Consider the following 14,731-nt stretch of genomic DNA (forward strand, 5'->3'; position numbering starts at 1 on the left):
TTAGACAGGTTTTTGTTATAACAAAGAAAAATATTTATTATTATCTTATTTAAGAAATCTTTTATCAATTTTCTTTAATTTTTAGCAGTCTGTAAACCTACTCAAGGCCTTTCCAAAACGGTGCCATATACGAAAATCCGATAAACCATTTTCAAGGTATAACATTTTTAAGATCAGTTTTCTAAAACTTTTATAAAATACTGTTTAAAATTGGTGAAAAGTACTTAACTCCCCCTAATGCTTATATTTTGTATACAAAATTGAGATCCTATCAATTGCGATAGTAAATAATCTTAATATAACATTCTTTTCAAAAATTCAGTTCCTAAGATAAGCAATCATACAAATTGATTTAGCCAATAAGTCAATGTCACAATTAGAAAATTGAAAACAAGAAAAAATGTGTGAAAGCAAAATATGATTAGTTATCAATGAATTCAATGAAGTTTTCCATACAATTCAGCTAATCTGCCAACACATCTTATATACAACGTTTTTCTTATAAATTCTACGCAATTCCCGCGATTAAGTATACGTTCTAAAAGTTTCTAAAACAATTTATTCTTTTGCTTCTTTCATATCAATCACACCTTATCTCTTATCCGGTGACTAACTCATGAAAGTCTCACGTTAGAAGTCTTTCTATGTGACACGAAATGAGCTTAAAAAAAGGAATTTTTATCGTGATTTTTTCCCTCCATCCTGCTTTACTACAACCCTCCCTCCCACACATTGGAAATTCTCTCCATTGAGAGGCAATCAATAAATGTGTCACACGATGTGGGTGAATTTTCGCAGGGCTTTTGGCGGAAATTCATTTTGCCACGTTCAAAAATGATACACAATATACTTCTGCCAACGAGCAATTGAAAAATAAATATTATCACATCGTTTTCGTAAGAAATTTCACACAAAACACATCGTTTATTGACTCTAATCAACAATTTCTTATCACATTCCTCGTTATCAGTTGAAATGGGATTTTTTGTTGCTATTTTTAACCTCTAATGAAATGCATTTAACAATATATCGCAATATTGCGAAATTTCTATCTTAACTTTATTTAAGATTAAACTTGTTTTTATAATACAATTGTGACTCTTTTTAATCACGAATTCCAAGATGAAACTTAATTTCGTACAACTGATCCCAGATTTAGAGAAGAAACATTTCCAAATTTACAAGAACACTAATATGACTAAGATCATTTTTTTTTCAAACTTTTGGCCATTTCTCTTAAACTATTTTCACACGCATAAAAACACTTGTAAGAAGAGAACATTAAGTATTTTGAAAATTAATACGAGGCAATCTATCGCTTTAACCTATTGTAGTTCCTCCGGCATAACTTAGATATTTTTTTTATTTTAAAAATAATTTCAGTTTCGGGGAAATTGCCCTAAGTATACTTCCCTTCAACAATCTAATTAAAATTACATTTTGCTCAAGGGATCATTTTAAACAATCGTATTTAAAATACCGAAAAGCCAAAATCCCGAATGGGTCGAAATCCCAAAAGCCCGAAAGCCAAAATCCCTAAAAGCCAAAATCCCAAAAAGCCGAAATACCGAATGGATCATAATCCAGAAAAGCCAAAATCCCGAAAGCTAAAATCCCGGAAGCCACAATTCCGAAAAGCCAAAATCCTGAAAACCAAAATTCCGAATGCCAAAATCCTGAAAGGGTCAAAATCCCGAAAGGCCAAATCACGAAAAGCCAAAATCCCGTTTTAGCTTTTCGGAATTTTGCCTTTCGGGATTTTGGTCCATTCGGGATTTTGGCTTTTCGTGATTTTGCCTTTCGGGGTTTTGGCTTCCAAGATTTTGGCTTTCGGGATTTTGACCCATTCAGGATTTTGCCTTTCGAGATTTTGACCCATTCGGGATTTTGGCTTTCGGTATTTTGGCGTTCAGAATTTTGACCTTTTCGGGATTTTAGCGTTCGGAATTTTGGCTTTCGGGATTTTGAACAGAACCCGTACTATTGAATCTTCAAAACATTCCCTCAAAGTTCGTTTCTGTTATAATACCCCAAAAAGTGTCTCAGCTAAAATAGAAAATAGTTCTGCATTTATTTGAAATATTTTGAAGTAATAGACAAAAAGTTTTCCTGAAAAACCTGATTTTCCTTTTTAAATTTTCTGTCATACCGTAAGTGCAGGTGACTTCATCCCCTGCTGGTGACTTTGACACCCCCTGTTCGTAAGCTTTTCTTTACTTCTTCAACTAAAGTATGGTCATTTACCGATCCCAAAGTATTTTTTAATAGGTATTTCTTTCACTATTTGAACTTGAGTATCATACAAGAAGTAATAACGGAAAATGCAAGGATTTTCACTCAAGGTTAATTACGCTAAAACGTACACAATTAATTTCTGAGCTAAGATATTTTTGGTAAAAAATCATGAATTTTCGAATTTCTGCTTCCTTGCAGATACTGTAAACTCTCGCTAATTCGGCTCTTTTAACATCGGGCTACTTTTTAATTCGGGCAGCAGTTAAATTTGAAAAAAGTTTGTTGACATTATTTTCAAGTTTGATTATGATTATCAAATGAAGAAAATAAGCTCAAATTAGTTTTGATGTTATTTTGCATTATTAAGGGATTTTCGTGATATTTACAATGTAGTTAAGTACGTAAACTCAATATGTGCATGAAGATGAATAAAAAACCGTTTCATTTCAAAAAGTTTGTCGCCCAAATTTCTCTCTAATTCGGGTGACATTTTAGTCCCAAATGCTCGAATTTGAGAGTCTACTGCATTGTGATTTTTTTTCACAATTCTAGGGCAGAATAAGAAAAAACCTCTCGGGGTAATAAGTATGATAACGATAACTAACAATTACAAATTGCATAAATTCGAAAAATATTTTTTTTTCCTAAATTTTAAAAACAAAACTTCTTCAAACTTTTTGGGTACGCTCGTCTCCAAAAATCTAGACGTCAAATGTCCGGGAACAGTAAAAAAGCGATTAGTTTGTATAGGAGCTACCAGATGGAACAGTCAGAGGTGAAATTTAAAAATATACATTTAAAGCTTAATGCCCTAGACATACGACTTAAACCAAGAGACGGACTAACGTAATTGCAATCAAATAATGATCAGATTACATTTCCATCAGCTTCTGAATAATCCTTCTCTCGGCCTAAGCCGAAAAATGGTTTAGTTAGTGGGAAACTGATGTAAATTTAGTCAAAGTGTTATTTTGATTATTATTAAGCAATCTTCAGACTAGAGGTTTAGCCTAGTTCCCGAAGACCTCAAAATCTTAAATAGCGAACAATTTCATTGCTTTTTGAGAGCGTAGTAGGTCATTTATCTTTAATAATCCAATCCCAAGTTAATTTTTTTCATAAATTGTGATTGATAAGAAATTAGAGCAGTTATGCCGTTTGGCGAAGCCTTGAATCTGAAACCCGTATTACGTTAAACAAACTCTCGGCTTAAGTCGTAAGTGTGTCTGTCTAGGGCATATGTCATACGCCGATTTAAGACCGATTTTCATTAAGATCGGTTAAACGGATTTGAGAAATAAAATGTTAAACTAGCGAAATTTTCACAAGGATATCGTTGATTTTCCAAGGACTGACAGTTTTCTTTCTGGCTTTCGTCTCAGTAATTTTTAAATTACTTACACAATGGAGCTAGTCCCATCTCTAGCGAAAGATTGGACCAGCTCCTATACATTTCTCCTCATTGTCTTTATAAGTATGGAGAGGTTTTGAGGTGAATGATATGAATTGATCCTTAAGCGAAGAACCAATACATTCAGTTTCTGTATTATGCACATTTTCTGGACCGAAAAAAACGCGCGAAATGGCATTACGCATCGAGAAAATTTACATACCCGCAGGGGCTTTCTTTTGAATAAATCGGCCGTAGAAACGAATCTTGCGCGGACTAAAAGTAGCCAAAACAAAAAAATTAACTGTTTAATAGAAATGCCAATGCATTAACAAACAGTACTTTTTGGTCAGAGTTCTTCAATAAATTATTAGAATATTTAAAAATTTTACCGTAATAAAAGAAAAAGTTCTATTCTGAAAAAGAAGTACACTTATTTTCAAATTTCCCACGTCGCAAAATAGTATACATTCAGGCATATTCAAAAATGATTTCATATAAGTTGACTCCCAATGGTAGGCAACTCTACATAATTGTATGTGCATAATTCCGTCAGGTGCATAATACCGAAGTGCATAATGCCGGGACTTAGTGTAAAAGAAACAAATAAGAATGAAGACAAGAATAGTAAATTATTTATGACAAACCCCCCTTTTTCCCTCAGCCTAAATCACGCACTATTGGGACTCCCACATTTCGTCATATCAATTTTGACCACAATTTACGAGAAATATTGGCTTAATTGTTAAGTTTTAAAACTTAAGCATATACTTCGGGAGGGTATCGCATTTTACATTGTTTATATAGCAAGCACAGAGCTAGTTGGGGGATGAGACTTAAAGGTCTCTACACCTATACGTTGTAAGCGTTGTAAGAAATTTACGTCAAAATTTAACACTAAGGAATCTTCCTGTCGACTCTTAAGTACTTTGGAGATGCGACAATCACAAGGAATGCAATCGTCTGAGTTCAGGAGACTTCTTTTGCTAATTGGACGTTTTACCAGCTTAAGCAATTTTATCTTATCAGATCCTCTTACTGCTTTTTCCTTATAAATAAGTTTCCTATTTGAATTTGTGTCTTTTTGGAATAATTTTAGTCTTTATATCAAAAGAGAAACTAACTATTCCCACACTATTTTTTTCTCTACTCTTCATCATTGTCTATTTCAACTCTTCTTTTTTTTAGTTTTCTATTCTCTCGCAACTCCATTGCAAATAAAATGAATAATGGAATAGACACAAAAATAAAGACTTCATTTAAATATGAATCATTAATTAATTCAACATCATACATAACACATACACACTAGCTCAATATTTAATTGAACCAGGCAATTTCAATTTTACTGTTAAATTATATGCATACGTTCATCAACAGCAGAATTTTCATAACTTTGCAATATTAACTTTATACAGATTTTCCTCTCCCTCTCACTCAACAACTCCCCAAGTTTTTGCCAACAAAACAAAATTCATCAAAATTTCTACCATCTCTATAACACATCAAAATTGTTTATCTTTCATTACACTCGCACTTTAATAAAAATGTTTAGAGAGAAGTTGAGAATAAAGAAGATTTGCGATTATAATAATCACATTTCTGCAGGAAATTTTACCATTTTCATCTCTTTTCTCACTCTCTCTCTCTCTCTCTTGTTACTTCTGTACACAAATTCTCCCTCTACTTTTAATATAAAAGCCCCCAATGTTGAAGCTAAAGGTGTGAGCTTGTTTGGTGAATGATTGTGTGCTTTTTCAGTATGTCATAACATCCTTTTCACTTTCACTTTCGCTGAAGAGATCACTGATCTCTTGGGCGCATTTCATTTAAAATTCCAACATGACCATGAACTACTCTTTCACAACAACACCATACCACCCATTAAAATCCGATTTTATTGGTAATCCCATTATTCAGTTGGTCTTTTGGAACTAATCTACAAAGCCACAAGATTGTGTGATGTTTTTTTTTAACTGTTCAACTTTGCAAAAACATCACACAAATATACTTTTGCCATTTTGTTATTCTTTTTTTTATTCCTTCTCTGTGATCCAATGAGATAATTTTATTCACTCCAAATACAGGTCATTCTTGAGGAATTTCACAAAATAAATAACTCAAAAATTATTCTTGATCTGTGACACAATCCTTTCATTGATTCTCTCTCTTGGTAAACAAAGTTTCATTTTGGAGATTGCAGCTTTTGTAAATTTGTAATAAATGGTCTATCCATAAAATACTATACACATGTTTTCAGTTATAATGATCTAAAAATAGAACAGCATTTTTTCTCACTATACACGACTTCTAGTTACTTCCTTTCGTTACCATCCATTTTTATAAACAATTTTTTTTTCTATTTATGTAGAACTGGGTGTGTTTATGTCGCTTATTTGAATTTTAAACACCTAATAAATAATATCTCAATAAAAAAGTGTTGTATGTTCTAATTCTGAAGAAGTACCTTTAGAAATTCAAATATTGTTCATCCAGATACCAACCACAGGGCAGTGTTTTGGATAGCAATTTTTTGATGCAAAAGAATTTTAGGTTTTTTCTTTGTGACTCATGGTTCATTCAGATTAGATCATCTTGAAAATTTCAGATTGAGAACAGTTAACAGCGCCACTGGCGGGAAAATGAAGCGCCTTATGGCCTCTACACACTTGTAGAAATTTCTTTAAAAAATGCCTTTTTAAAGAAAATTTCCCCTATCCTTCCAGGCTGCTGAAACTTCAGAATTTTTTAAAAAAGGCAATTTTTGACGAAAATTGCTTCTAGTGTGTAGACACCATTGAGAGGAAGAAAAGATTATGAGTTTTAATAAATTGTATACAAAAACAAAAAAAAAATGGAAAAATCTTTATAAAATTTATTAACTTTGGTTGAACTTTACGACTAAAATCTTGAGAATAACAAATTGAGAACAATTAACAGCGCCAATAACGGGAGTTTTTAGTTAATTTGACTGAATATTGTAACTAAAATCTCGAGAATTGCGAATTGAGAACAGTTAACAGCGCCATGAACGGGAACAAATAGTGCCCCCAAGTAGAGGAAAAGAGTACAATTCTCAATGAATTCTAGGAAAAAGAGAAATTCAGGAAAACTCTCAAGAAATTTATTCAATTTAACTGCACTTTTCAACTAAAATTTTGAGAATTAATTAGAACAATTAACAGTGCCTTTTAACCCTTTAAGGACGAATGGGACACCGGTGTCCCAAAAATAAAAATTAATTTTTCGGACTAGAGGACTATAGAAAAGGCAATGCCATCGAGGTAGAAAATATTATAACTCTCAATGAATTCTATACAAGAAAAAAGACATTTTAGGAAAATGTTCATGAATTTTTAATAAATTTAGCTGAACTTTACGTCCAAAATTTTGAGAATTATAAATTCTGAACGGTTAACGACGCGTCTAGTGGGAGAAGAAGCGTCCTCAAGTGGAGGAAAAGATCACAGGTTTCAATAAATTCTAGACAAAAACAGAGACTTTAGAAAAATGTTCATGAATTTCTATTGAACTTCTCAACTAAAATTTTGAGAATTACAAATTGAGAACAGTTAACAGCGCCACTCGCGGGAAAAAGCAATGCCCTCAAGAGGAGGGAAGGTTAACTAAATAAATTCTATGGAACTTTGTTTGTTTTTTTTTAAGTTAAAACACATTGGCCAAAAACAAATTGCTGATTGATCACACCTGTTTTTGGAATGTGCTATATTTTATTGCCTCATAAATTATTTCATGATTATTTCAAAATAACAGAAAGTAATATCACTGAAAGTTTCATTACCGATTTAAATTGATACAGATATATTCTGAATTTTAATATCTTTCAAATAAATTTATAATTAAATAGATATCTTATCAGTTGGCATCTGGACTAGTAAAACAGATATATTAAAACACCAGCGAATACCGGTTCATCGATGTTTATTATTCCAATTCTACTGAAAAAGCATTACTAATCTTTCTATATTTTTGTTCCTTGAAATTTCCACTTTCCATTTTAGTGAGAACCAAATGTTTGAAAATCTTCATAAATCAGAAGATAAACAAAAACTACGCGATTTGTCGATCTCACCGTCATCAGAGCGAGAGACCAAACGGTTAGAGATAGACATCGAGGGCTTTTCAATGACCCCCCTGCCCCCATAAGTCAACTAATGAATCATTAACATGATCTTCATTTTCATAAATAATGAATTTTGTTATATAAAACAATGTGATACAAGAAAAAGATTTAAACTTGTTTCTGGCTGTTTATTGTTTATGTGTACGCCAATCTTTATGGCGTGCACGCAATTACTTTTGTTTATAAAATGTGAAAAACATGTTAACAAACCATAAATTATCCTTAGTTTCTCATTTAATACTATCTTATACTCCGTACATTCAATAAACGACTAAAAAATATAAAATTAAATAAAAAGAATTAGTGTGATGTGTGATGACATTTTATAGACTTCATGTATTTGATCATTGAAAGGTTAAAATTTGTGAGTTTTTTTTACAAAACTTTTCGAAATCTTTTTCAATATTTTTATTTTATCTATTTAACTCTCAAATGAGCAAATTGGTGAGTTCTCATTAACTTTCGAATATATATTTTTAAGTTATGACATAACCTTAAAAAAAATTATAAACTTTCAAAGTGAATTTAAAAGAACCCAATTGGAAAACCATAGAAAATATTTCTTTAATTATTTCACTTATGCTTAGGCTATCTTTACTTTCTGTTTTATTTTTTCTATATTAAATATGAGGTTATGGTTGACCTAACCTCAAAATATTCAAAATTTTATTCTGTAAAATGGGCTGAACTGTTTCTTTAAAACCAATTGAAATAACACACTAATAGACAAATGAAACATTTTCTTTACATTTTATGAGATACCAAAATCAAAATCGCAACAAAAATTTCTCACTTACTGATAAGGATTTTTTCAAATTTCTGAAAATACAGTTTGATAAAATTTTCAAATAAATAAAATTTAGTTAATATGAAATGGAAAGTTTTGCGATGAAAAGCACGTGACAAAAAGGTCTCATTTAATTATTTAGCCTTTCAGTTGATCATAAAAATGTAATGTTATGTTAAACCTAACCTCAAAAGTTCAAGGTGTATTTTATTACAGTAGAGTTCCTCAAATTTAAAACAATGTTTTCAAAAACGTAACAGGATTGATGTGAAATGCTCTTTCCCTAAATTAAGAAAAATAACTTTAGAGAATATATTAATGTAATTTATTGTAAAATAAATGGAATATGTTGCGGAAGTTAATATAATACGATAATATTTAGAAAACAGTAGAGAAAAATGGTTCTGATTCAGACTCCATGCAAAACTTTCTTCACGTAACCTCAAATTTTGCACTTTGAAATCAACTGTCGTTCAAATTTGAGGAACTCGACTGTAGTTGCAGATTTTTATCAAAAATTTACCTATAATGAAACTACTTAATTTAAAAATTTTAGTCAAATTATACAGTGCGACTCCAATTGTGTAAATACTTAAGGGAGTAGCCTGAATTAAAAGCCACAAAAATCGAGGTTATTTCTAACCTAAATCTCATGAATTAAATCCTTTTTTTAGTTGATCTAAAACAATTGCTGATAACCTATTTTTCTATTTATTACAGCATGGTAGTCAAAATTTTGCCCAAAGATGTATTTTCTTAAAAAATAAAACACTTTAAAAACTAGAACATTTTTAAAGATTTTTTAGATTATTTGATGAAGCAATCCAGTGAACTTATTAGTCCGCAATTTTGTAATTTTTCGAAAATATTTACAGTAAAATTCCTCAAATATAAACATTTGGGAGGTATACATGACATTTCTCACTCGTCAAATGTAAATAATATTTTCAAAAACGTAATGGAATTCATGTGAAAAGCACTTAACTTAAATAAAGAAAAAAAGCATAGAGAATTTATCATAGTAATTTGTTGTTAAATAAATTGAATTTATCGAGGAAATTCATATAATACGGTGATAATAAGGAAGAACCAATGAAAAATAGTTCTAATTTAGACTCCATGGATAACCTTCTTCACATAACCTCAAATTTTACACTTTGAATTCAACCGTCGTTCATGAGGGGCTTGACTGTATTTAAACACTTCAAATTGTATAAAATATACCAAAAATTTGAAGAATCATCAGAAAGCAATCGAGAAAATTAGGGTAAGTGTGCCAAATTCCGGCCAGCTTGCAATTTCGGCCACCTTTTTTGTTCCTCGAATTTCCATGAACTTTTAGATTTTACGTACTCTAGAGATTATACAATGCAAAAGAATAACAAAAAATGTAGCATCGACAAACGAGATGACGTGAAAAAGATATTGGAAGAATTTCGGAATGGCAAGAAACTATGAGAATGAAGGTGACCGAAATAGGGCACCAAAGTTATGTCTAAATTTTTATTCATTTTAAAATGTATTAAGAATGATTTTAGAGTAAATAAAAACGTTAAACTCTTTACAAGGTTTCAAGCAACACTCTTTCAGAAGAAAGAATAAAAAAATCAATTTATATTTAAAATATTACATTTCAAACTTGAGACTTTAACGCTTGCATGCAACTATGCCGAAATTTGGCACGCATACCCTATCTCATTTTCTTTTTCAAAATTAGGCTACTTCCTTAAATACCCAGAGAGCACAGTTAGCTGAAAAAAGCAGCGTTTTCAGCATATTTCTGCTGGATCGGATAGCAAAAATATGCTGACCGATTAGCAGTTCTCGATCAAAAAATGCTAACCAAATACATTATGGAACTGCCTCGCGAATACTATTTTAAGATTAACAGAATTCAGCTGAAAACAGGTGTTTTTCGTTGAATTGGAATCGGTAGACGTTTGGTTCTCGTTGGGTTATGCCAACATTTTTAATAAGCTTGTTCATTTTTTCCTCTTCCAAAAAAAAATCGCGAGAAATAGCTCAAGATAGGCCTCCTGTAAATGTTAATTACACTATGTATGTTCCAAATACTTAACCCCTTAAGGACGAGAGGGTCAAAAAAAAAAAACTTTTTCTGGCTTCTGAGAATAAAACATAACTTCAGAATTCAGGAATTCTGTAATTTTCGTGGCATTGTCACGCGTAAGTTCGAAACCTGACAATGCCAATCGAGCTTTTTTTTCCTATCATATGAGATGGAAAATGCAATTCACTGATTTTTTATTGAAATGCCTTTACTTAGTGGTATTATGCAAATACAGTCTGTCTTGGTTGATTTGTTAACAACATTCATTGTCATTTTAATTGCCAGAAATCTCAAATATGTGACTTCTGACAATGTCTCGTGAGCTGAAATGGCAATGTCACGGCTATAGAATCGCATTTTCGAAAAAGCTCTCCTGAGATTCAAGCCCAATTTGTCATATGGCATTGCCAGAGCGCTACAGAATTCCCCTCCAAAAGGTCGTAGCAAAAAAATAATTTTTGAGACACCGGTGTTCGAATCGTCCTTAAAGGGTTAACCTAAAAACATAACCCTATCAAATGCTTTTGACCGGTTTCCTACTAAATTTTGATATAGAAATATTCCATATTTTTGAATAATTCCAAGTAAACTGTATGTAAAATTGAAATTCTGAGACTTCCTTTAAGAGATGGCAATTTTCTTTGAGGTTATGTCGTACGTAACCTCAACTTTCACAATGAACCTCGTTATTCAAATTCGTCAATTCCATTTTTGGAATAAAAAATGGAATTTTATTTCAAATATGATTTACTCCTCCTGTTGCTTAATTTGTGAAAAAAATTGTAAAATAAAAAGGATTTTAATGTTTTTCAAACCATAGCTCAAACAGTGTTTCTTTATAGGTTATGCTTAGCATAATTTCACGTTGCAAAATTACTTCCTTGGGCTCAATTACCTCTTTACAAAACAAAATTAAAAAATAACGAATGCACAGAATTTTGAGGTTAGACTCATCATAACCCTATTTTCCAATAATGTCAAATTGACCTTTCAAATTGGATTAAATTAGAAAATTAATAATAAAATTCTAACTTGAAGATTCTTATAAGATTCCTAGAGACAATTTTTCTAGTAAATTCCCATGTCTTTTCCGTATTATCACCCCTCTCTCAAAAAAAAAATGTAACCAAAATAGCTGGATGTTTATTTAATGTTGTCAGAGGGTGTACAAAATATAAACACAATTCCGTTGATATTATTTCCTCAACTTTTGGGCAACAAAAAAAAAGAACGTCCTTTCAGTGATTTTCATATTTTCCACTTGAAAAAAAAACTGCCACAGATCAAGGGCAGGAAGGGCTGAGGAGGGTGGTTGTAGAATTATTTGGGGGAGTGTTTGGGATGGGGGCAATGTGGCCCTTTGTCCCTCTCTCTCTGTCTCTCTTTTTGGTTCCCTGGGAGCAAAAATAATGTTTCTCTCCGGTGAGAGCGCGTATTTGTGTGCGCGCCTTTCTCAACAAAAACACTCGTGGACTCTCTCTTGCTCTCTTGTGCATCAGCTAAAATCCCAATCCGGAGGGGATGTCTCTGTCGCTCAAGCAGAGAACCCACAATGAAATCTCTCATTCCAGCTACTTTCACACAATTTATTATGTTGAAATTATGCTCACAAACACGGAGGAGAAGGGCGCAATCTCTCTTGCTCTCTCGCTCGCTCCCCTTTGTGTTTGTGTTTTTTTTTGTGCCAAAGACGTCACAGCGTCGACGTCGCTACGCACTTACTACGCAATAATATTGTGAAATTGGGCCCCCCGCAGGGGGAAGCTGCCAGAAAGGAGTTTTGAATGGGCGCAAAGAGAAAACAACCAAAACATTCACAATGTTTGACCATGAAAAGTGGCACGGGAATTGTGTGACAAGAGGGAAAAATGCCAGCAAAACAAGAGGCAAAGTGCCAGAGCGCAAGGAATTCCGCGGGGGAATTGAGAAGATTATAATCAAAGAAAAAAAAATGCCATGTACTCACTCATCACCATCTGGACAGATGCCCGTTGTCTCATCATATTTTGTACAGTAATTATCGGCACTGTAGTTGAATGTGCCATCGCGCTTCCGGATGGGCCGACGGCGTCTCTGATTCATAAAGTGCCAATTGAAGCATATGAATGGTCGATGTTGATTGCATTTGTGCTGCAAGAAGGACTGACACTGTTCCACACGGAATTCCTTCAAGTAGCTGCAATGGAAATACCACAAATTAACCACAGAACTCTGCACCAGCACCCACACTACACATATCACACAATTTCAGGGCACTTTCACCACTTTTTCCCTACTCACTTGTAATGATTTGGTTTTTCCTGCTGTGTTGTTGCCATTATTTTTTCAGCCATTTTTGTTATTTGGATGTCTTTTGCGTCGTAGTGAAGTGTCGTTGCAAAGTTGGCTGCATATCGCGATGGTAAATCTTGATTGCCAGCGCCAGTGGTCATTTTTGTAAGCTAATTAACCGCGAAATAAAAAAATCCAAAAAATCCTGAAATGAAAAATTATATAAAAACACCAATTTAGAAATAAATTTTCTTCATTTAAATGATTATATCAGAGAAAAGGAATTTGATATTTAAAATAGAAATGCAAAATTAAGCAAAATTACACCAAAAAAAGACAAAATGCGTCAGTTCAGTTTAGTATGCGGGAACGAGAGGCTACTCATTAAGAAAATTCAAACCCTTTTTCAACGAACCATTGTTCAAAAAAAAATTTATTAATCAAAAATATATCCAGAATCATGGATTTATTTCTGGAAATATGATAAAAGTCGTAAAATCACAAACGAATGTCGGAATCATAATTTTCAGAAGAAATCCATGATTTTCAATATCGATATTATAATTACTTTTTTATCAGTTACCTTTCGCACGAACAGATAAATTTGTTGTTAAAATGAAGCAATATCTAGGGGAGAGCCTGCATATTTGAGACGCTATGATTTTTTTTTTTATTAAATGCGACAAAAACACTAATCGAGTTCTTTTTAGGTGTGATTCTTTCATAATCACACCTATTTTTTTAATAAAGTCTATACAACTACACTAGTGAGTATTCTAAGCGCTATACAAAATTTCTAGATATTTTTATAAGTTTTGAAAATAATGAATAGGGGAAAGTACTCTCCCTTCGAACGTTCATGCCTTCGAATATTGTAAATTTCTTATATTTTTCCTCAACGACATACAGTTTTCTACTAAATATTAGCTATCTTATTATAAACTACGTACTATCTCTTAAAATAGAGGTCTTAGTCCTTCGTTTCTAGGATTTATAACAGAAATTAAAAATGAACTCAAAACTTTGTTTTAATGTTCAATTAAACATGTGTTTTTGTAATGTTTAAAATGATTTTTTTAACGAAGCTACTATTGTAGGTAATAGTGGGTTAATTAGGGATGAAATTCGTCAACATAGTTTTCCTCAAGAAGGATACCATATTTGTGGGTGGTGGATAAGTTGCAAAACCACCCATACGTTGCCTTCGAATCTTAGAATTTCATGCATTCGAATGTTCATCTGGTAACATTGCCGCCATTTGGTGTGTCATATGGTTATTCGCCATAACCTCACAAAATTATTTTGTTTTGTTTCACGTGCGCTCCTCGAAAAATTTTCCCAGTCTTCCCAGTGTTTTTTTTTTTATGGAATGGAACACATTGAAGTTGAAGTGTGGTATCCTATAAGAAGATTTATCTGTCCATTGCAAGGCAAATAGATCTATCTATGGCATCTATGGAGACTTCTCTATTATCATCAGTGTCACGACACCGCTTCGATGAACTGGAAGTTATCAAACTGATTCCAAACCCATAAATTCAGCATCGTTCAGACAACGAAATCTAGGTATGATGTCAACAATTACAACGGGATCACCGGAATTCAAAAAAAAAAAGGAAAAATTAGCAGAGGAAAAGCGCCTGAAAGAGGGGAAGAAGCACAGAGAATAAATTATAAAAGAACCAAGTATTGATAGAGATAGAGCGACCAAGGAAGCACCAGTTTACCTAAAATCTATTTATTTTTCAATTTATATTGTTCATGATTGTCATTTTGCATCATCCACTTTAAAGAAAAAAATGAAAAATCAAATAAAAAGTATTATATGAAATTAAA

At 32.4% G+C, this 14,731-nt stretch overlaps 1 protein-coding gene across 6 annotated transcripts in view; it reads right to left on the reverse strand.

Annotated features, from left to right (window-relative positions):
* LOC129799674 (putative E3 ubiquitin-protein ligase UNKL) overlaps window positions 1–13,078 on the reverse strand; it is a 28,068-nt gene extending 14,990 nt beyond the window's left edge. For all 6 annotated transcript variants that reach the window (XM_055843796.1, XM_055843795.1, XM_055843792.1 and 3 more), the window contains exons 1-2: window positions 12,905–13,078; window positions 12,591–12,800 (exon numbers count right to left, since the gene is read on the reverse strand). In XM_055843796.1, coding sequence (XP_055699771.1) covers window positions 12,591–12,800; window positions 12,905–13,056 — 362 coding nt within the window. In that variant the 5' untranslated portion in view covers window positions 13,057–13,078. The remainder of the gene's footprint in view (window positions 1–12,590; window positions 12,801–12,904) is intronic.
* Window positions 13,079–14,731: the final 1,653 nt, after the last annotated feature.

Source organism: Phlebotomus papatasi, chromosome 1 (genome assembly GCF_024763615.1).
Source record: "Phlebotomus papatasi isolate M1 chromosome 1, Ppap_2.1, whole genome shotgun sequence".
Taxonomy (NCBI): Eukaryota; Metazoa; Arthropoda; class Insecta; order Diptera; family Psychodidae; genus Phlebotomus; species Phlebotomus papatasi.